Source organism: Dendrobium catenatum, unplaced genomic scaffold (assembly GCF_001605985.2).
Source record: "Dendrobium catenatum unplaced genomic scaffold, ASM160598v2 fragScaff_scaffold_123, whole genome shotgun sequence".
NCBI lineage: Eukaryota > Viridiplantae > Streptophyta > Magnoliopsida > Asparagales > Orchidaceae > Dendrobium > Dendrobium catenatum.
In genome coordinates this window covers 1,685,706-1,708,571 of record NW_021318585.1, presented here as the reverse complement: position 1 = coordinate 1,708,571, position 22,866 = coordinate 1,685,706, and the positions used below count along the sequence as shown (strand labels likewise).

Below are 22,866 nucleotides of genomic sequence, written 5' to 3'. Positions count from 1 at the left end.
CTTAAGGATTTAGGTGGAACGAGGGATTTTGAAGTCGTCATGGCAGCATACGTTCCCCGTAGTCGGATGCCATCAAAGTCCCAAACAAGGGGGCTCAAGTCATTCCTTCATTCAAGTTTTGACAATCGTTATTTGAGTCTGGCAATTTCTTGTAGAAGATCTTCAATATCAGCTTCTTGAAGTAGTTCCAAATGATTCTAGCGAGGTGACATCTTGTCGAGAAAACAATCACCACTTGTAATGAATTCCTCGACACAGAAATTGCAATAAATAGAAATCTTCAAGAAAATAATGATCTTGATAGAAGAAATAAAATCTTAGATCATAGGAGTGGGACAACAGCCTTCTGGAAAGGTAATCAGCAAGAACCACGAATATGGAAGTATAAAGAACTATGGGTTGCTTGCTGGCTAGCAGGAAGGCACGGAATAAAGGATCCGGGCTGGGAGGGTCGGCCTAGAGGCTTGGACTATACAAAAATGACTTCAGCTTTCTTGTGAACCTGGTACTTGATGCCGGATCACAGAGGATATCACGGCCAGAACAGAGAAGAAGTATCTTCTTGTTAAACTAGGAAGAAGAATTTTCTTCTTGATTCCAACTCGGATGCCCTGCTTGTGCATGCCAACACCACCGACCTATTGTGCGATCTCCCACACGAACGTACTAGCGGCCTCTTGTAGCACAACAACGGCGGAGCTTTGAAATCGTAGATCAATCTTGAAGTCCTTGGCAATCTCACACACCAATCGCAGGTTGGATGAAGCTTTGCTTCTTCTTGATAGCTGTGGATGTTTGGCGATGCCTGGAACTCCTTGGATGCTTGGCAAGGACTGGAACGTCCTTCAGAGCTTCTCCGCCAGGTTCTTCTGCCTCTTTTGCCTGGGCTTCACCACCTGGACGAACCTCCAACAAAACAAGAAATACTCTGCATGTTGATCATGGCACCCAGAGTGAAGAGCAATCCTCAACAGGACTCGAACATATACAAATACCACCATCCAGAGGAATTTAAACAAACAAAACTCTCTCCAACATCTTGTCGGCTCTGATACCAAATGATGCCGGCGTAGGTGGCGACACGACAACGAACAAGAACGCGAGAGCTGTCCGAAGCGGGTAGCTCAAACAAACTCAAGACGTGTTTCTTGGGAGGGTAACACCACATGAATTTCTTTAAGATACAGAACCCAAAAATAACAGAGTAAAAACTCAAATGTTATTCATATCTAAAATATGTTTTATTACAAGTATTGGCTATGTATTTATAGACAAATGTAGCAACATAATAGACTACACCCAACATAAGGAACATTACATATATATAGCCATACTACAACCATATGGAATTAAACTAGCCTGAAGTTTAACAAGATTAAGCTGCTCAACTCCGGCGTCATTCTATCGAGGTAGGAGGAACTTCAGGCTCGTAGTAAGATGTCTGGTTGGCCATCATAAGAAGGCGGGTTTGGTTGGCTAAACCAGTCTAGATAAATCCACCCTTCTATTGAATAGTTCACACACGTACATCTACTAATATATAGGAATATTTGTTGAACATATTTATTTATATAAAATTTAACATTTTAATCTCTCTCTCATCACATTTATGAGGATTTTGGAGGAAATTCCATCCAAATCTAAAACCCTTAATTTTGGCAACAATACTCGAGCTATAGTGCCACCCCTATCTCTAGATTAACTAAAGCAACTCTTGGTTCTCTCCCTTTTGGCACTATCATGCAAAGAGAAACTCCCACTCCTCTCCATGCCTCAAATTCAATAGCCTCTGCCCCTTAACTCCTCTTCATGTAAGCCTATTTGTTCAAGGCTTTTCTTAGCACGCTCGCTCGATCATTCAGCCATCCATCCGATCAAGAGTTGTTGTAGTGACTCGTACCATCAAAATTGTTGCCAAGTGCTTGCAATTGACCCCCTTCATCGTCCGAGCTCCCTCACAACACTGCCAACCTTCATGTAGCTGCTCCTTACATGCCAAAGCATCTTTCATATCATTGGAGAGAGTCATAAAAAATTCAACATGTTATGCCCAGCTCGTCTTGACCCACCACCAACAAACATACCAAATCGTCGTTGTTAGTTCAACCACTTCACTTACCACACTTCGTTGTTATAGAGCAGTTAAATTTAAAAGGTGTAAGCATTATCAGTCAAGCCACCTTCGATTGAAATCCAATCTTCGTGGAAGATCTCGTAGCAATTATACAAAAAATATAAATGAATCTTTTCAAGAAAATCTGTGTTCTTCGAAAGAACCAGATTTTGCCGAATAACTCAAGTAGGAGTTTATAAAAAGCTGAGAAAAAGAAACCAAACATCATAGGCGAAAACAATAAATGAAAGACTGAGGTCGCAAGGGAGGATGAAAACCCACTTTGACTTACCAAGAAAAAGGTAAATATTGTGATATCCTTCTATTTTCATTTTACTCTATTATATAACTCGTATAATAAGACTTTAATATTAATATTAAGTAATAGAAAAAGATCCTGCCAGTCACCATGGCGCAGCTAGGCCATCCTAAACTTGAACCAGATACCTCGCTCGTGAAGTAAATCAACACACCTACGATACAACCAATTGGGAGAGAATCAATAGATTCTTTTTTTGGGAGCGATTCATCCATCCTAAACCAAACGCAACATACAACTCTCCATTGTACTGTGCTGTTTAAGTGTGCTTGTTCCCCCTTCTTCCTTACCATGGCAGATCTTAGTGAAATCATTCCGATGGGAAGGCTATTCTTCCTTCTCCCTTTGTTACTGACTTGACAAATGTCATACCTCTTCAATCTATTGCTCCTAGGCCTAGGGGTTCTAGAGTATAGAGATCTTCTATTGACTCTCAAGGGAACTTCCGGGATGAAAGAAAGTAACTCGAGGGTAGTAGGTTACAGAATCCGAAGAAGGTTGTGAAGAGAAAACGATGGGATTCCATTAAAAATTGTTTTGATTCTTTGAAAAAACTAGGTGAATTTAGTAAATCTTTTTTTTGGTTCCCAATGACCTTAAATCGAACCTATTCAATTTTTACAGTGCGATGGTTGGTTATTCACGGACTGGATGTACCTACTGTTTCTTTTTTAGGGTGAATATCAGCAATGCAGTTCATCCAACGATAAACCTAATTTGAATTATAGAGCTATGACACAATAAAACTCGAATGAACAAAATGTTGAATTGAATCGCACCAATCTATGCTGAGGTTGCTTACTCATTTTTGTACTTTTTTTCTTTTCCAATTCTTTCTTTTGCTCACTAATTTTGGATATCAAATTGACTGTTTAGAGGAATGCCCAATAATCACTCAAACACAACTGTATAACTCTCATAATTTTTCTAAATAAGGGATTCACTTCTTCAAGATAGAATTCTTCTAATAGTATAAAAGAAGTAATAAAATTCTTTCCTTATTCAATAGATGCATAATTCTCTTTTCATTAGACGAGTTTTTATCTCATGCAATTTAATTAACTCTACAAGTATCCATCTCACGATGCTCTATTCTCTCAGACTAATTATAGTTTGGAAGTTATAACATAACAACATTAAATCTTCTCGAAATTTTAGGGACGTTCCTGCGGCTCGAGCCAGCATTGCGTAAAACATTTATGTCCATTTAAGTTATCAAAAATAATTATTCTTAATTCCTCCAATATTTGTTATAATAGTTTGCAAGATTCCTAAAACTTACTTTTAAAACTATCTTCCAATCCAACTAGAGAAGTAAAAATATTTAATCAAAATACCAATAACTTAAACCTTACACACCTAAATAATTATATCTTTCAACTCCATATCCACAACCACCTCAATCAAAATTTTATTGTAAGCATTTTAGTGTATAATAACTAGTAATCTTCCCCAAATATCTTTGGAGCTTTCCTTTTTTCATTTACATTCTTATATAGGCAAGTAATATTTATTCCTCTAATTATCCTTGCATTGTCTTCCCATTCAAAACTCTCTAGTTAGAAATAACAAATCTAATATCAACTTTAGACCTAATGAATCATTGCCTACTTGTCATCCAAATTTAGTCAAGTTGTGGCAAGCCACTTGCCGGAGACCATCATAGTTAATACTAACTTATTTTTCAGCACAATTGGTTAAAGTTGTGACATATCACTTTCATGTGACTAACTAATCAACCCTTGCCTACTCTTCATCACAATCAGGTTTAGCCATATTTCATCACCTATGAATAACATCTTAATAAACACTTAGCTTTCTTCTCACCACAAAAAATAGAGTTTGAAGTCATTACAAGAAGTCTAGTCATAATAATGAAGACAATGATAAACTACATAAAGAACATGTCAAGAGGCTACCTCATCTCCTTTCTTGATGCGCTGCCCTGCATTTATCATTACTTCAAGCATACGGTCCTTAAAACGCCAATGAAAGAAACAGTTTGGCTGAAACGAGTGATTCAACATATCTACAATAAAGAATAGAACCAAACAGAAAAGTTGAAATAACAAAAAATACACAACAAGGACCATTCAGATCCAACCAAAACAACCACGCAAAGTTATAAATCTGACATAATCCTATGGACGTATAAAAATAAATGTAAAAATGATACATCACCTACCTAGAAACAACATAATTATCATCAGCATTAGCCTAATCCCAATAGCAAGGAACAATAGAAATAATCATCAAGTAAAACAAAAAAGAAAATGCCCAAAATGATCCCCCGACTATTAGTAAGGGCCCAATTTAGCCCCAAGTTTAAGATTGTCCAAATTTAGTCCCTTAAATTTTGTTTTCAGCCCTGGTATTAAATTGGATAAATTTTCAATAGTTGAAGCTAGTCGAGAGACTAAATTGAAACTTTGTAAAACTCTATGATTAAATTTGGCACTAATTAATAGTCGGAGGATTATTTTGAACTTTTTTCCTAAAATAAAATGTTTCAACTTAAGTTAATAAAACTAGAAATAGCTCATTAGTCAAGTGTAAACATAGAAACTTGTGTATGAATACTTGAGGCGAATGCAAAAAAGCCCAGAAGAAATAAAATATTTCAGCAAATGATATGATGAGACGCAAAATTCTTAGTTAGAGCATCTGAAGGGTCTAGCAAGAATATTGACACTTGTCAACATTGTTGAAAGAATTGGCATCTTCAAGCCTACAATAAAGGCACTTAGATAGCACATCCTATTACAGTGAATCACAGTTTGCATGAAATATCTTGAGCACTGAAGACCAGATAAAAAAATACAAGTATATGATAAACTTTGTATTAACTGAAAACTTATGTTGCTAAAGGAACTATACAAGAATAAATGAATAAATAAACAGTAGTTCATTTACATGGAAAATCAGTGGAAGTGTATATAAATTGGGCAAAACTTACCAGCATAAGGAACAAGCATGTTAGTATTCTGCACGAGTGCACCAATCCTTATTTTCATGCTAAGAGAGCGTGACTGAGCAATACTTAATGCCCAAAGAAATCTTTCAGGGTCTTGAGATAGTCGCTTTATCTTTAATGGAGCAGAAGAATGCTGACCATCATGAAAAAAGAAACAGACAAGTTAAATACAGAATCAAGAAATATACTATTTAACCTTCGACAAATGGCATCATACCCAATTCTTTTCCCAAAATTCTATGGCCCGTTGAATATGTTGTTCCATTTTTGAAGCAAGGACTGGATCCTGTAGCTCCAGAAGATCTTCCTAGACAATATGCAGCTCTGAGATTATGTGTTGAGTTCTAATGTGGATGATAGTTTAATAATGTTATTAAGTAAAATCTGCTAGGAAGAGCATCATTGAGTCATGAAAATAATTTATGAGAGTAAATAGAATAAATAACATTTCTGCTAGCGTTCATATCAAAAGGGCCTTTGGAGTGGTTTTGTTGCTGGCTGCTATGGAATGAAAGGAAAAAAGTCAGTTTAATGGGCTTAAATTCTGAATATAAACGCAAAAAATGACAAACCATTATGTTTCAGCATTTCCCGGTATACAGTAATCACCGCCTTAAATATAGGTAGGCAAATCATATATATAGTGTGTGTGTGCACGCGCGCTCCAAAAAGTTAAAGAATTCACATGTGTTCTGTAATCTGAATCACATAATTCATTTCTTAGGACACCTAAGAGGGATGTTTTGCAATCTAGTACATGGTTTTCCTGTCAATAGTTTTACATAACTAACCTATAGATGGAGCAACATTGATGCTTGTTAAAAAGAACGGCTGAAAAGCTTACCTTTTGTTATCATACAGAAGGATAAATATATTTAGTGCTACCTAGAGTACTTACAGAATTTATAAATTCTAAGAAGAGTTTTTTCTACTTATAACTACATAATTTCAAAACATTCCATAAGGCATTCATCAACATTTATCCTCAAATTAACTGCAGCCTCCGGCCTATAGCCATCGGCTATCACCTTCCAAAACATTGCAATACGTGTGCTATCACCCTTCCATGTTCTGTTGTAGCCAGCTAGTGGGCCAACCATCATATCTATTGTCATTTCGATCCGCTAGTCATCCCATCCAAAATCAGTTGTTGCCTGCCTTGATTATCCCTTCTGTTGCGCATACCAATTCTAGAACCTCCTGGCGCATACCAATTCTAGAACCTCCTGGCCCTCTAAATCAGTTTATGCTGCCTTCCATGATTATTCTTACGAAAATCTGCCAACCATATTTATTCCTTATATTTCTGTGAGTGATTTCCAGCATTTGAATCTTCAAGGCTCCCCCTCACATTGATTAGTAAAAGTCTAACATTCCCAATTTGTCTAAGATATTTTTGAATATAGAATTGCAAGTAGTAGCTGACCACCAGTTGGAATATAAGAAGAGAAAATCAACCTAATCTCCAATTTTTCTTTTATGAACTATGTCTACTTCCATATATTTGATTTGATCATCTTGTAGCAGATTTTGGGCAATGCTATTGGCAAACTTGTTATCATAGTATATCTGTATAGGTCCTTTCCATTTGATCTTCAGGTCCTCCAGGATAATTTGTTATCATAGAAGTTGGCAGATAACTTGAGCAAATAATCTGAATTCAGATTATGCACTTGACCTTGAGACTGCAAGTTGTTTATTACTTCTCCATGTTATAATATTTATTCCTAGAAATGTGAAATAGCCTAAAGTTGATCTTCAATCAGCAGGTAATCTCACATAATGACCATCAGTCTTCCCTTGTTAAAGTTTCACATCTTTTGTAAAGAATCCCCTTCCTAGGATTTACTTTTAGATACTTGAGAATTTTATAAACATCTTTGAAATAAGACTCCTTGGGGTTATAAATAAATTGACTTTTAATAATTACTACAAATCCTATATAAGGATGAGTGTGAAATTGATAGATTAGTTTTTCAACTCATCTTTGATATTACCGTTTATTGATTTTTGTTCCTAATTCATCAATGTCTAGTTTCTAGCCAGACTCCATTAGAATTTTACATGCCTAGCAATTTGTACTATATGTTTCTTTTAACAAACCCACAATATATTTCTATTGTGAGATAAAAATCTCATTTTTGTATGGAGCCACTTCAATATCTAGAAAATATTTAAGCTTGTCAAGTTATTTAATCTCAAATTATGTAATAAGTTTTTTTCTAGATAATTCATTTTCTTCATTATCATCATATGTTACAATTATATCAACATATATAATAAGAATTGCCTCTCTTTCATTAGCTGAATTTTTATAAAAGTGTGTGTGATCTTCTTGGCTATGTCTATATCCCATTTTAAGCATGGCTTTTGCGAATCTTCCAAATCATGCTTATGATATTTATTTCATGTTTCAACTCGTATAGTGCCTTTTTAGCCTACATACTTTGTTTTATTTGAAAAGGAATTGTTGAATCAATGTGGAGAATCTATATAAACTTATTCCACCTCACCATGTAGGAAAATAAATTTAACATCATATTAATTCATTAACCATCTAAAGTTCGCATCTAAAAAGATAAGAATTCAAATGGTATTCATATTTACAACTAAAGCAGTAAAAAATATATTTAACATCATATTAATACATGAACCATCTAAAGTTGGCATCTAAAAAGATTATAATTCAAATGGTATTCATATTTACAACTGGAGCAAAAATTTTCTGGTAAAATAATCCATAGGATTGCTACTACTTGAGACTTTATATCTTTTAGGCTTCCATCACCTTTATATTTTAATATTAAAACATGCTTACATCCTACTGTCTTTTTTTCCTTTAAGTAACTCAACTATTTTCAAAGTGTGGTTCTTTTTAGAGCATTCATCTCTGCTCTCATAGCCTCCAAATTCTTGTCTCCTAATGCCTCAAATAAGGTTTTTGAAATTTTAATGGTGCAAATAATTATATGTTGTGCTTTATGTACAAGGGAGTTTCTAAAATGCTGCATATTTAGTTGTGGAGTATAAGATGTCATGCCACGTCAGAAAATTCAAATTAATGAGGCGGGAACAGACAATCGAATGGTAAATACAATTCTTCCTATAATATAAAGTACTTAACGGACTAACATCCAACATATAATTGAAGAGTCACTAAAATAAAATTTTCAATTCATATAATAAACCAAATTTACCTATTATCATTTGATCATCTTCTTCAGTAGATAAACTCTTTTCTTTCAGTTATTTAATTCAAAAGAGTTTCACATGACATTTTAATTCAACAAATTGAGTTTTGTAATAAACTTAGTGAATAATTATAATTATTTTGAAGTAATTATAATTTCTCTTCATTTCATTGCAATTATTGAAGGTTGTAGCATATATGTGGATTGAATGTTTAATGAATCAAATTAAGGAAAAGCAAAGTGGATAATTATGTTTATTTTATAAAAATTTCTTCTCTTCTTTTTTCATTTTTCATTATTGAATATTGTACCACATATATTTATTGGTTATGATTTATGTGTTTATTATGCATCAAATTATAGAACAATAAGCAATTAAAGTTACAATGTGATAAAAAATTTATGTATATACAGATATATATATATATATGTATGTATGTAATGAAAAAATGAAATACAACAACACCAAGCCTTTGTCCCACTACGTGTGGTCGGCTACATGAATCCTTTTTCTCAATTGTGTCCTGTTAAAAGTCAAATTCTCGTTTAAATCTAATAAAGAAAGATCATTCTAATATTTTCTAACCAAGTCTTTTTAAGTCTACCTCTACATTTTTTTAACATAAGTCAAATCTAATAACTCTACTTTCTTAACCGGGTCATCAAAAGGCCATCGTTTTATGTTACCAAACCATCTAAAGCGACTCTCTCTAATCTTATCTTCCACTGGAGCTACTCAAACCTTTTCATGTATATGCACATTTTGTATCCTATCTCTAAGGGTAAAGCCATTCATCCACCTGAGCATCCTCATCTCTGCAACACTTAACTTAGTATTATGCTTCTCTTTTAATGATCAACATTCGGCACCATAAAGCATTGCAAACCTCACCACCATCTTATAGAATTTTCCCTTAAGTTTGAGGGGGTCAAAAATGAATAAAAAAAACATATGTAATTGAAAGTATAAAAAAGAAAAAAATGTGCATGCACCCAAATACAGAAGTTCACCGCCTTATAGTACTAGCTGGGGTCGCAACGTACCCGTGCATGTCAAATGGAAATGAAAATGATTGTACTTTCATTGGTACAAAATTTGACGGTACTCCTGTAATAAATAAAAAGGGGAAACGAGTAAAAGAAACAAATGAATAAAATTATTTGAAAGGAAAATAATTGGAATCTACATTTATAAATGAAAAGTTCGAAAATAGAATATGACTGCTTAGTCTGCTTTTATGTATGTTTAATTGCTATATTATAAATTGTAATTATCCACTAAATTTATTTACAAAACTCAAATTGTTAAATTTAAAATGTCAGATAAATCTCCTAAATATTAAATTATTCAAAGAGAAGAGTTTGTCTACAGAAAAAGAGGAAAAATGATAATAGGAAATTTTGGTTTATTATATATTCAAATTAGAAAATTTATTTTGGTAGCTCTTCAATTATATGTTGGATATTAGTTTTAAAGTGTATTATATTATAGGAAGAACTGTATTTATCATCCAATCATTTGTTCCCGCCTCGTTAATTCGAATCTCTAGGCCAAATTGTGACACAAGGGCTATTGAGAACAATTTCTAACACCTTTCCAGATTATAATAGGTTGCGAAAATCACTGTTAGAAGAAATAGGAAGGTTACCTAATAAGGGCTCCGAGCCTTAAACTTTTGAGAGAGTTTGGATGAGCACAACCTTCTTGTATAGACTAGAACTGGTAAATTAGTGTAACTATCAGTTTTGATAGGATAAAGTTGTTGTTCATGCGGATTATAATAGCTGGAATGTTTGAAACATCAAGAGAAAATATGTCAAATTTGTCTTGTTTATCTTTCTTTGAATATTCTTCCCCTAAGATAAGTTGGCTAAAGAAAGATTATTTTGCATTGAATATGAATCTTTTAAAATGAAGTAATTTTTTTGAGGTCTGATTATGGCATTTGTTAAGATCAAGTTTACCTTGTTGTTAATGAATGTGGACATATCAAACAAAACCAAAAGTTTTAAGAGGAATTTCTGTGAAGAAATTATTTTGAGGGAAGAATTCGGTGAGATAGTTTAGAGGGCTTTTTGATCAATCACTCTAAAGAGCATACTATTAGTTAAATATTTATAGATCGGGATAGCTTCTTCCCAATGTCTAGCTTGTCAATTGTATTCCCCATGATTAGGTCCTAAAAACACATTGAGCAAAAAAGAATAACACCCGATAATTTTGATCTTTGGCTACTTTATAAATAGACAAAAAATTTACAACAAGGTTAGGAAAATACAATACTTTAAGGGTGAATAAAGTCAAAACATTTATATTCTCTTGTTCTACAAAAATGGTTAAGAAGCCCTTATATTGAGTTTTTATTTGCTAAGATCAAGTTGGTAGGTGTAAAAAATGTTAGCAGAATTTGCTATGTAGTCTGTAACAAATTTGCTATGTAGTCTGTGACACTTGAGCCTATCACCCAAATATTAAAGGATACATTTGAGGTACTGAAAACACAACTAAAAGCTTTATCATTTTGAGCTAGGAAGTAAGGCTAATTTGATTTTTCAAAAGAATTGAGAAAATTTCTTAGTCTATCAATTTCCTCCGAGTTAAGTCCTCATATGATTTTTCAAAAGAATTCACGTCATTTTAATTGATTTTCTTTGTATCCCATACCACAACCTTGATGTCTTTCATAAAATTTCCAACAACTTTTGGTATGCCCCTTCTTCTTGTAGTAATTTCACTATAGATTTCATTTCTAATGGAATTTTTATCCTTTAGTTGTTGTAGGTTATGGACAATTAATCCTTCACTTCAAGTATACTCTTTGGTGGCCACCATGGCTGAGATCTGTGAGTTAGGAATTTCAACATGACTATCCTTCTACATTCTTCAACTCATACAAGGTAGAAAACTTCACTAAAGGGACGATAGGACTCTTTATCCTGTTTAAACTATATATTGAGACTTACCAGAGACTCAGAGATTATTTCTTTTTCTACATATTATTTTAAAACCATGACATCATCAATGCATTACATAATGAGATATTAATAGTAATCAAACTCCAACAACAAAAAAACTTCATAGCATTGAAGTATTCAATGATAGATAAGTTATCTTGTTTGGTAGTGAAGAGTTTAGTTTTGATTTCAAAGAGGACATCATTCTTAATCTTTGAGTATTTCTATCTCACAGCTTGCCATAATTCATTTAATATTTTAAGGAATGTGTAAGGCCTAGTGACTTCTACCATCATGGAGTTTCATGGCCATCACATAACCATGGAATTATCTTCATTTCAAAAGTTGAACTTTGTAGGACTTAATGGAGGATTTATCAGGTGGTATATTTTTCACTTTCCTTTCAATTAAATTTTCATAATATTTGACCGCTTTAAATAATTTCAAACAATGAATCGTTTTGAAGTTTCCAGATTTTATAGTTCTCCTTTGATTGGAATTATCTAGTTCTTACCATTCATGTAATTCACTCCCTTTAACATTAATCAAAACTCTCCAATATGGAGAAAAAATTTGGGATTAGGCAGCAAATAGATAAAACTTTGATACCATGTAAAATAGAAAGAATGGCTGAAAAGCTTACTTTTTATTAAAATATAAAAGAAATAAACATACATAGTGTTGTTTAGAGTACTTCAGGAATCTAAAAAGAGTAATCACTACTAATTATAACAATAATTTGAAAATATTATATAAGGTAGTCATCAGCATTTATTCTTGGATTTGTTGCACCCTGTTGCCTATACCTGCCATGTAATATGTGTCTTATTACTTTGCAGTTTTGTTGTAGCCAGTTGCTATGCCAACCATCATATTTATTACTATTGTGATCTGCAAATCCTCCCTTCTAAATCAGTTGTTGACCACCTTTATTATCCTTGATGTTGTGTGCGTCAATCCACGCATTTGCCAGCCTTTTTCCTTCAAAATATTTTGCTACTACCTGCCTATTCCTGCCAAGCCTGGAGTATGCCAGGCTTCTTTATTCGTTATTCTACAACATGTGATTTCGTACATTTGAATCTTAAACATTGCTCGACATCTATATAAAATATGATTAAGCAGTTTGTTATATAGTGTGGATTAAAAGGGGATCAAAGTTGGGCTTAATACACTAATGATCAAACTATTTTTAACTCAAAATTAAGCTTGTGAATGAAAGACAACTACTAGTGTTTCTAGACTATTAAATATTTCAATTATCATATGTGAGACTCAATCCAATACTCTCATGTATCTTAACAAATACCTCTCTCACATGAGAACTCTCAACTCTCCAAGTCAGTCATCAGTCCCCTTATAGCAAATTTTTTTTAAAATAATGAGTCAAGAACACAAGCCCACCCAATTATGTGCAGCCTGCAGAGGCGTCACCACTATTGAAACTTGCATGATCAAGACAAGTTTAATAAGACCCATAAGTCATAAACTGTACAAAAGACCTGGCAGACGAACATTTGGAGGAAGTGTGGATCAAAGGAGGGGCTAGATACATCAATAGTAAATCTTATTTTCAAACAAAAAAAAGCCTATAAATGAGGACCAACCTTCAATATTTCTGTGCCAACATATTAATAACTTACACAATGTGGGACTATAGTCAATATTCTCGTGCGTCTAAACAAATCTCTCCACTAAGTACCATAACACTACTATATTTCTAACATAATTACTGCAGACATCCCTCGTTTTTAATGTTAGCATATAAAGCAGCAGTTATATTTGCAATCAAATCTGTGAAAGTCTATTACATGATAACAACCAAAGTGATCTCTCAGTTTTCCCCATATATCCTTTTTTTTCTTTCTACACGAGTATATATAATATAACTAATTTCATCGAGCACATTTCAACTCTCCCTTAAATCATGGCACTTAATAAGCTACTCTTGTTACTTTAATTTTAGCATGCCTTCCAAAAGAGAGACGGAGCTTGTACGCAGAGGCATTTCCAGCAATTGCAGAACCATTAATTAATCTGCAAGCATTTGTGATAGGAAGATATAAAAGTAGAGCGAAAAATAATTCTATTACAGTAAAGTGTGTAATTTCATTTATATCAAATATTCACGTTGAGCTGAGAAACAAACCTTCTCAGCCAGAAGCAAACTGGTGCATTCATCTGCACTAGGTAAAAAGTCGCCATACAACTGCCAAAAGTTGCCTTCTACATCAAATGCAAACAATAGGAGACAAGCGAGCCTCAGATCCCAATCTGTCTGAAGAAAGAACATGAGAAAAAGAAATATTTGTGGTTCACTTTAGAGTTCAAAGCTTTGCAGATGATGACTGCAGGCCAACTATAGATTTTGCAGTCACTGCACTACTGATGAAGAATGAAATAGAAATACGCAGAACATCTTCGGCAATAATACTTCATGTTCAACAGCTCAAGAAAAGTATGATAGCTGACTTAAAAAAAAAAAAAAAAAGTTTATCGTCCAAGCAAGCCATGAAAAAAGTATACCCAGAATGAATGAATAGCAGAATTTTGCTTCGCTTGTACTGAATCAAAGCTTCTGATTTAAGTCATTTGTTTGATCGGGGTTATCAGTTGATAAAGATCAAAAGCAGTAGAGAATGGATGAAGCAAATGAAGTTCAGGCTTTAGGAAGTGGCATGTGAGATGACAAATTATCAACAAAATATACACATAAAGCTTGGCAATGAATAACAAAGGAAAAAAAAAGAGTTCTGTTCTTTTAGAAATAATAGTAAATTTCCCTTACCTCTGGGTCAGTGGAGTTTATAATATCAAATATAGGATGACCAATAGGCACAATATCTGGATAAAACATCCATGGATGCTTTTGACTGATTGTCAACATCAACTCTAGAGGAATTTCCATAATCATCTGCACTAATTTAATCCATGCATAAAACCATTAAAATGATCAATCATCAATCAAAATAGTAGAATAGCATTCAGCTTTCGGATAACAGAATGGTAAATAGAAAAGATTCATCGTGAATATTTAACAGAAATGACATAGGGAAATCTACGGGTGAACAAAACCAATAACGATTATCAGAAACTTCAAGCACATGGCTAGGAAGTTGGCTGAATAAAACTGAGATGTTGAAAGATTTGCATGTAAATGGATTCTTCATAACTACTTTTAAAAAAAAACATTACGAGATTTTAGACTTTTCTTGACTAAAGTTGAAATTAACTTCATTGGTCCACTGATGATGATACAGATGTGCATAATTTAACTACTGTCTGATGCTGTATTTTATGCACAACTTACTCCACGCTACTGCAGAAAAGAGACAGCAAAGGTTTGAAACAATTCTAAGACCCTATGAAGGTGACATAGAAGATAAAATGATTTGATGCTACTTTGATGATGGAACCTTGATATATCTTCACCGTTCTTGATCTTTTAAATGCCTGTGATTTGCTTGATTTCTCCTAATATGAGGAAATTAAAGAAAATAATATTTTCAGAGAAGAAACTGGTGATTAGGGCTCGATAATTGTAACAGTACTGCAACATTGATCAGGTAGTATAGCAGTTAAGGAGGGAGAAAGCTATACCACATAGATATTGGGAGACAGGGGTGCAAGTGAACTAACACACTCAATGAACACAATACATATTCATATAAAGATTGTTTATGTTCGTTTATTTAAATAATTAAACAAGCATAAGCAAATATTTCAAAGCTCATCATATAAATGAATAAGCTTGAACAATGAACAACTTGTTCTATTATATTCGGGAACTTGTTGTTTATCAGTTAGCAAGTAGATCTCTAAGAGCTCAACAAAAAGTTCATTATAGATATCTTAATTGCTTATTTAATTACTTCTCTTATCTTCTTATGCAATGTTCTTATATTTTATGCACCTTAAAAATTTGTATGTACTATTAGAGACATAAATATAATAAAAAATTAAAAAATAATAAAAAGTAGATATATAGAATAAAATTATTTTTTATAAATATTTGAATTTCACCAAACAATATAAATAATACTTAGTGAAATAATGTAAATAATGTCATTTTAGATTAAAATTTATAAGTAAATTTATGTCTGATAATAAAGTGAAATATTCAGATCAATATAATCAAATATATGATTAATTAGACTCAATTAAAGCTTGATCATGACCCGAACTTAATTAAAAAATTAATGAAAAAGTTTGAACATGATTTTACAACTTGGCCCATTGGGTTCTGTTTAATCTTGGCGGAAACTCAAAAATAAAATAAATAAATGAGCTCAAACAAAATACTAGGTTCAACTCAATTATTTCACGTCAATTAGGAAAATAAATTGTATGAGAGAAAGGAAAGAGAAGAGAGAATAAGAGGAGGAAATATGTTAATACATAGAGGACCCATCCAAAAACTCAACCTCTCCACCACCCTTAACACCAGCATCAACCTTCGACCTACCATCGTGACCCAAGCCCTAAAAGATCCAATTGATGTTAACCCATTTCAAAAGAGTATGATGCTCTTGTTCAAAATAAGGCATGGGATCATGTCCCCAAATTCCAACATAGTGAGTGTAATTAGATATATCATATTAAGCATCTTCTTGATCGTTGTGTTGAAAGGTACAAAGCATGCTAAGTTGAAAAGGGGTTTCACCAATGTTTGGGAGTTGATTGTCATGATACTTTTAACCTAATTCCATCATCCACCTTGTACTCAGCCTAACTATTAAATGTGGTTGATCTTTAGGCAAAAAAGGTGTTAATAATGCCTTCTTCAAGGACATTATCTAAGAACATATATATGGCTCAATTACAAGGATTTATTGATCAAGAATATCCTATTTAGATGTTCGAGCTTTGCAAGATCATTTGTGCATTAAACAAGCACTGTGTACCTTGTATCATGAGTTGCGCCAATTTTTTTATTAACTTAGGCTTCATCAACTCCCACGCCAACACTACACTCTTTGCTTCAAATCTGACAGTAACCTAATCTCTCTCTTTTTCTATGTTGAAGACATTATCATTATAGGAGACAATGATGCTACAGCGAAATAGTTCATTACTCTTGGCCCAACAAGGATCTTGGGGCACTATCTTTGTCACAACCAAAGTTACCACTACCTCCCTTTCTATTGACACAACGTAGATACATCAATGACCCACTTACTCGTACACATATGATTGGTGCCAAGCGTGATGATACATCAACTTCCATCAAGACCACCTAACTTTTCACTCTGATGATAACTTGTTAAATCCCACAAAATAGGCTCATTATTGGCAACCTTCAATACTTATCTTTAAGACGACCCCACATCACCTTTTGCAATTAAGAAGCTCTTACAGTTCATGCACCAACCACTTACACAGCATTGGAATGTCATTGAGCAATTGTTATAATATTTATTTGGAACGATGGATAATGATATTATCATTCATAGTGAAGACTCCTATCATAGCATCTTTTTTCATGCTGAACAGGCAAGCAATAATGCTTACTATACCTTCATTCGAAATTACATAGTATAAATTGGTCAAAAATTAATCTAATGGTCCTCACAACAACAACATCAAGCATTCGTTCCACTAATGGTCCTCCAAGAAACAAAATATAGTTTTTTTTTTTAAATAAATATATAGTTCCTTTGTTGTGAGTGCATACACATCTATCATTGCCTATGCAACCTAAATATGTTCGATATATTCTCTCCTCACATAACTTAGCATCCACGTCCCCATGTTTCTCATTATCTATTGTGACAATATTGGTGCAACCTATCTATTGTGTCCCCATCTGTATTACAATCCATCATCATCTATGCCACCAAAATACATTGCATATATTATCTCCTCACATAACTTACAATTCTTGTCCCCATGTCTCTCATTATCTATTGTGATAACATTGGTGCAAGTCACATCTATTACAATCTTGTTTTTACTGTAGCTCAAAACATTGTACAAAAAACTACCATATCAATTTCAAAGTCGTGCATTTCATGTAGCGCGTGTCTCATCTAATGATCAACTTGCATATACCCTTAATAAGCCACTATAAAAAACCAAATTTCATGCATTAAATATCAAGATTGGCATATCCAATGGAGTGCCACCTTAAGGGGACTTATTGAAGAAATATATCATTACCATCATTACATAAACATTATAATTGTTTAGTTTCCGACTTTACTACTCTATGATTATTCAGTTTCCAACAAAAGTTTCAAGCCTACATTTGAACTTGGGAAACCACCATTTATTGTTTAGTATGCCTTTATGCAATATCAATAACTCAATAAAAGGATCAAACCATTATTACCTCTCTTCCTCACAAGATTCACAAGTTTAAACCAACAATCACTTCTGAAGTAATTATTCTATAAGTTGAATTTACGACATATCATTCTAGTTGATTAGCCTATGTCAAGGTGAAATATTTATCCTGATTATTTAGGGAGAAATTTGATTGTGAGAATTCTTCTTGGTCATTCATTCTCAAGAGAGCATGTTATGCCCCAAGTTCTAGTTTTTGTCTCCTTTACTCTATCTTTTACCCAAGTAGTTGAATAAGGCTGATGATGATGATGTATCTAAGCTTTAAAATGATTTCATTGAAACATTTCAAACCTATGGGTAAAAGCTTTTCAGTTAGTTAGTTGCACTCATTCCCAATAATCAATACACGGTAACACGCTCATCATTTACAATCCAAACTTCCTATTGGGATTACATAATAAGAATCATACTAAGAAATGGTTGTTCAATTATGCAGAGTACACAGTAGAAGTTTGGAGAAACATTGGCCAATTCTGGAAAATTATTTGACAATTTCAAGGACTCTACTCACAAATCCTAAAATATCAATATAGATTTTTCCATCCATAATCAAGGTTAGATAACAAAAAATACAGCCACTGAAAATAAATGGAACTAAAACCCAGCTAATAAACGCATAACCATTCAACCCTTAAATGAGATCAAACCCATATGCTCGGACACTCCGCATCAACCCTGTCTCATAGAAGTCGGGATCCTCCGTACATACATCTAAATTCTAAATTCTTAATTTTTTTGAACATTTAAGCCAATTAAGACAAATTCACACACACATCATATATGCAAGTTTTCAACTCAATAGCTCTTGGTAAGTAGCCAAAGCTTCCAAGCAACAGATCAAATGCGGTTTGCTCAACTATGTAGAGTATGTCGTTGAGTCATAGATGAACCCTGACCTACTTAGAATTAATTTCTAAACATTTTCATGCATTTTACTCGCATAACAAATCCTAAAACATCAATATAGGTTTTCCACCAAGAATCAGCGACAAATAACATAAATAAACACAATCAGGCAAAACAAATATGAAATGAGCTAGAACTGAAACCCTACTCACCCTTGCTCTGCGCAGAGGCTCTACATCTCGAGAAGCGTACACCCCGAAACCATTCGGCCCTTCCATGAAATCGACCCCATATGCTCGAACACTCCGTGCATACCCTATCTTATAGAAATCAGGATCCGCGGGCTCCAACTGCGGAGCAAAACGATGTAAGTATATATAATTCTTGGGGAAAAAAGAGGAATAGGGTTTGGGGTAAGGGAACGAAATTCACATCGGGAGGAAACGGCGATTCATCAACTTGTTGCGGCTCGAACAGTTTGAACGGAGGTAGCGAGCTGGAGGCACTGGCTGAGGGTATATCCTTCCTGCTGGTCCTTCCGAGAGGAGACTGTCGAGTAAGGTCTACGGTTCTTGGCTGCGAGAGAGGCAGGGAGCGAGTAAAGAAAGTAGAGAGATAAAGAGAACCAAATGGTTAGACGAGAGCGTTAGGGTTTAAATCCACCTTCGGGTTGGAGAAGAGAAGAGAGGAGGAAAGAGTTAGTGCAAGGTGAGAAGCCATGCTAGTTTTTGTCTCCTTTACTCTATCTTTTACCCAAGTAGTTGAATAAGGCTGATGATGATGATGTATCTAAGCTTTAAAATGATTTCATTGAAACATTTCAAACCTATGGGTAAAAGCTTTTCAGTTAGTTAGTTGCACTCATTCCCAATAATCAATACACGGTAACACGCTCATCATTTACAATCCAAACTTCCTATTGGGATTACATAATAAGAATCATACTAAGAAATGGTTGTTCAATTATGCAGAGTACACAGTAGAAGTTTGGAGAAACATTGGCCAATTCTGGAAAATTATTTGACAATTTCAAGGACTCTACTCACAAATCCTAAAATATCAATATAGATTTTTCCATCCATAATCAAGGTTAGATAACAAAAAATACAGCCACTGAAAATAAATGGAACTAAAACCCAGCTAATAAACGCATAACCATTCAACCCTTAAATGAGATCAAACCCATATGCTCGGACACTCCGCATCAACCCTGTCTCATAGAAGTCGGGATCCTCCGTACATACATCTAAATTCTAAATTCTTAATTTTTTTGAACATTTAAGCCAATTAAGACAAATTCACACACACATCATATATGCAAGTTTTCAACTCAATAGCTCTTGGTAAGTAGCCAAAGCTTCCAAGCAACAGATCAAATGCGGTTTGCTCAACTATGTAGAGTATGTCGTTGAGTCATAGATGAACCCTGACCTACTTAGAATTAATTTCTAAACATTTTCATGCATTTTACTCGCATAACAAATCCTAAAACATCAATATAGGTTTTCCACCAAGAATCAGCGACAAATAACATAAATAAACACAATCAGGCAAAACAAATATGAAATGAGCTAGAACTGAAACCCTACTCACCCTTGCTCTGCGCAGAGGCTCTACATCTCGAGAAGCGTACACCCCGAAACCATTCGGCCCTTCCATGAAATCGACCCCATATGCTCGAACACTCCGTGCATACCCTATCTTATAGAAATCAGGATCCGCGGGCTCCAACTGCGGAGCAAAACGATGTAAGTATATATAATTCTTGGGGAAAAAAGAGGAATAGGGTTTGGGGTAAGGGAACGAAATTCACATCGGGAGGAAACGGCGATTCATCAACTTGTTGCGGCTCGAACAGTTTGAACGGAGGTAGCGAGCTGGAGGCACTGGCTGAGGGTATATCCTTCCTGCTGGTCCTTCCGAGAGGAGACTGTCGAGTAAGGTCTACGGTTCTTGGCTGCGAGAGAGGCAGGGAGTAAGTAAAGAAAGCATAGAGAGAAAGAAAATCAAATGGTTAGACGAGAGCGTTAGGGTTTAAATCTACCTTCGGGTTGGAGAAGAGAAGAGCGGAGGAAAGAGTTAGTGCAAGGTGAGAAGCCATGGGAGAACGACTGCCTGGATGAGCAGTACAATTAGCAGACTGAGAACTGCAGGAGAACGTTATCCGACTGAAGTTGAAAAGTTTGGTATATATAGGGGAAAATTTTTACGCCATGTAATTGATCAAAAATCTTCTTTATAGATATATTTAGTCAAACTCTCCCTCATTCTCCCCACTTCTCTATTTATGTGTGTATTTCAACCTCTCTCATAAGACGTTCAAATTTTATTAGGGGGTGTAATTAAGAGAATAATTGAAAGTAAAATATAGAGACCAAATGTTTCAACACTGATAATATTACCTATATATATAGTTATAGTAGATAAATAAACTTGAAATTATTTTTATATATACCAATTAGCTTGAGAAATTTGACTTTTTATGACTCAAATACATGTAATTGATCAAAAATCTTCTTTATAGATCTATTTAGAGAAATACAATCATAGTTTCATTTTGGACGAAGTTATCCAAAATGAGGGGGTAACATCTTATAATGATGGATTGTCTATTAGATGTGTGACTCATTCTAAATTGGGTCAAATTGGTTTAAATTTAAAATGATTCTAATTAGTTTGAGCATGGTTCAAATATGGTCTAAATTATTTTATCGATGGATTCATCATTTTGACTTTTGTTGGGGAAATACAATGATAGGACATTGGTGTGTGAACGAGAAAAGGGTTCATGATAGGAGTGCATTTTGGGACGTATCAATGACACACGTAATGTTTGAAGCAGGAATTCATGAGAACAGCTTATTGGGAGCAAGCATTGAATGGACCGTTAGCATGTGAAGTGGAAGAGGAGTTCGTGATGGGAGTATGTTGGGGACAAATATTGATATGATAGTCGGTGTATAAAGAAGAAGAGTTCATGAGCGGAAGCTATTTCGGACAGACATCGATGAGATCGGTAATATGTGAATGGGTTGAGGAGTTTGTGAAGGGAGCTTGTTTGGGCAAGCATTAAGAGGATAGTTGTTTTGTGATGGAAAAGAGGATTATAAAATGAGTGCTTGTTTGGGACAAGCATCAACAAGATTATTGGCATGTGCAGACGAATAGTTGTTTGTAAAAGGAGCACATTGGGGTAGACATCATATAGCTTCACGTGTGAAGAAGAAGAGTTCATGCTTTGAATTGAGGTTCAAACTATATTTAAATCAAATTTGCATTACTTTAGAGTTTAACAAGTTATTCACAAATTAAGGTTACATATTATTTAGAACAATTTCATCCAAAATAAACTTTTATATACACATTTTTGAATAAAAATATAAGAGACAACTTTGTTTAAATAGATGCAATATGATGCATATAAAGTAAAAGTTTTTGTTTGCTTAGTCGTTAAAATTTTTAGAAGTTGTTTCTAAGATATGAAATTAAATTTGGTTATATTTTCTTAGATTGATAAGCCATAAATTATAATGTGGCATGACATTAAAACATGCTCGATTATACTTTTCATACTCAACATTAAAAAAAAAAAATATTATATTGGCTTTTATTTTAAGAGGATCTATATATTTATCACATAATTATTATGTATTTACATATAACCCCAAAGTTTGATTATTTACTTGTATAACTGGTTGGTTTATGTATCAAATCAAAATATATGAATGAAAAAAAGTATATTTCACTTTACAATTGAAACTTATTTCCCTCCACCAATACTTTGCAAAGAAACTCATAAGCTTGCACACCTCTATCTTGCGCTACTACCATCTCCTTTTTATCTCATCACACTCTCTCTTTACATGTGTGTTTCAACATCTCTTTACGTGTGTCTGTGTTTTAGCCTCTCTTATGAAGCTTTCAATATTTTTGCTTGTTCTTAATTACAAGGGGGGTCTTATAAGCATAATTAGTCAGAGTAAAATAGTGGGATCAAAAGCTTAATATCTCTTACAATTTTATCTATATTTAATAATTGTACATAAAAATATTTGAAATTGTTTTAATAAATACTAATTAGCTTGGGAAATTTGGCTTTTTATATATTGTAATACATGTA

The 22,866-nt window shown here is 33.9% G+C and overlaps 1 protein-coding gene across 2 annotated transcripts; it reads right to left on the bottom strand.

The window, feature by feature from the left end:
• Positions 1-4,321: 4,321 nt before the first annotated feature.
• LOC110098429 (protein PLASTID TRANSCRIPTIONALLY ACTIVE 14) lies at positions 4,322-20,925 on the bottom strand. Of its 2 annotated transcripts, XM_028698258.1 has the most exons (10): positions 20,791-20,925; positions 20,560-20,703; positions 20,340-20,477; positions 19,179-19,322; positions 18,959-19,096; positions 14,341-14,466; positions 13,702-13,830; positions 5,624-5,713; positions 5,389-5,539; positions 4,322-4,461 (listed from the first exon to the last, which is right to left on the bottom strand). In XM_028698258.1, exons 1-10 carry the CDS (start codon positions 20,845-20,847, stop codon positions 4,340-4,342), a joined length of 1,239 nt encoding a protein of 412 aa, XP_028554091.1. In that variant the 5' UTR covers positions 20,848-20,925; the 3' UTR covers positions 4,322-4,339. The 2 variants fall into 2 exon arrangements, with proteins under 2 accessions (XP_028554091.1, XP_028554096.1); XM_028698263.1 differs by lacking the exon at positions 14,341-14,466.
• Between the last annotated feature and the right edge of the window lie 1,941 nt (positions 20,926-22,866).